The sequence below is a fragment of the Choloepus didactylus genome, chromosome 19 (genome assembly GCF_015220235.1).
Source record: "Choloepus didactylus isolate mChoDid1 chromosome 19, mChoDid1.pri, whole genome shotgun sequence".
Classification (NCBI taxonomy): domain Eukaryota; kingdom Metazoa; phylum Chordata; class Mammalia; order Pilosa; family Megalonychidae; genus Choloepus; species Choloepus didactylus.
Genome location: NC_051325.1, coordinates 4,552,499 through 4,554,363, shown reverse-complemented (window position 1 = coordinate 4,554,363; position 1,865 = coordinate 4,552,499). Strand labels below are relative to the sequence as shown.

The 1,865-nt window shown below is 40.3% G+C and overlaps 1 gene segment (V, D, J or C); it reads right to left on the bottom strand.

The window, feature by feature from the left end:
• Positions 1-442: 442 nt before the first annotated feature.
• Positions 443-1,118, bottom strand: LOC119516021. The segment is given in 2 exon segments: positions 443-891; positions 974-1,118. Coding segments are annotated over 2 exon segments (495 nt in total).
• Positions 1,119-1,865: the final 747 nt, after the last annotated feature.

Here is a 1,865-nt window from a genome sequence, read left to right as displayed (position 1 = left end):
ATATATGTAAGCCTGTATATATATATGTTCACATTTATATACATATATATACACATGTATATGTACATCTACTTTTACATACTTTCATATATATATATATATATATATATATATATATATATATATATATACACACACACATATATACCTGTATAGTTACACACATACACGCATGCAAACTTATACACACACACATATACATTTATTCCATTGACCCTTGAATCTAGTCCCACTGAAAGTAGATAAGACTTTTTTCTTTACAGGAAAAATAGAGGCACAAGGCAGGAAGGAAGAGAGAGAGGTCTAGGGGAAAATATTGAATCTTAGAGTAAACAAGATCAGACAGAGAGAGGAAATAAACACACACACACACACACACACACACACAAACACCACATCCAAAAACTAAAAACCACAAAACGGTCTTCCTTCCTAGACTCTCTCACTCTCCCTTTGGTGGTCCTGCTCCTGGTGGGTGCTGAGCACCCTCTTGTGTTCCTGTGCACCCCTGCAGCCCAGCCTCCCCGGGGCCCTGCAGGGGAGGTTCTTGTCTGGGCTCACCCTGACTTCCTCCCACTGTGTCTCTTGCACAGTAATATGTGGCCGTGTCTTCTTCAGTCACAGAGCTCAGCTGCAGAGAGAACTGGTTCTTGGATGTGTCCCTAGTGATGGAGCTGCGGCTCTTGAGGGATGAGCTGTAGTATGTGTTTCCATTGTAATATATACACCCAATCCACTGCAATCCCTTCCCTGGGGACTGGCGAATCCATGCCCAGCAGTAATAACTACTGCTGATGGAGAATCCAGAGACAGAGCAGGTGAGGGACAGGGTCTGTGAGGGCTTCACCAGGCCAGATCCTGACTCCTTCAGCTGCACCTGGGACAAGACACCTGGGAACAAGGAGAACCACAGTGAGTCACAAAAAGACACCACAGCCCCCAACCCCATTTCTGAAATCCTGGGAAATCTCACATTGGGGAGCCACCAATAGGCAGAGCAAGAGGCAGAGCAGATTCATGTTTTTCTCCTTCTTTCTTTGGAACCTTGCCCTGAGTGACAGTTCAGACTGATTTGCTCCAGTTTAAGTCTTCTCCTTCTCTACATGGCTCAAAGAGAGATTTGCATGCGGGCAAACCTGAAGTTACAAGAGGGGTGCAGAATAATGCGAGGACTTGTGGTGAAAGGGGAAGTCTTTAATGCAGTATCTCCCTAATTATCTGACCTTGGTAGAGAGAAAATTGGTTTGATCAGTATGTAGCAAGTATTATGGATAATCCAGTAACAAATGAGAATGTTCCAGCACTAGTGTGGATTTCATGAATTTGGAGTAGGAAGGACATATATTAAGATACAACATTGAATAAATGGATTTAGAAGTCTATGGTTTACCTGGAGCTCTCTATCTCTTTTTATATAAAAAGTGGAAAACTCCAAGTTTCCTAAACTCACCTGGGCAGAGTAATAAGGATTTACAATAAGTATAGCACAAAGAAGCCAAGAAATTCTTTTTGGAATTGATGCCCTAATGATTGTTTGATTGTCAAAGATTTCAAAAGGAAAATTTATTTCAATTCATGGAAACTATTATGGAAACTCTCAATGTCTAAGTGCATATATTTAAAATAAAGTCCTATTAATTTTATAAAAACTTAACCTTCAATTACCACTAAATTATTAGATACATTCCCATTTGATCATACTACCTTAAATTAGATGTTTTCAAATGACATTAGCAAGACATTAGTAGCTTTGAACAATGTTGATTATCTCATATTTTGTTGAGAGCATGGATTCTTCACTGGCTTACCATTAGAGCTTTGGCTAAGGGCCCTTCATTAAGTTGCTGTGGATATGTTGGCCCAGT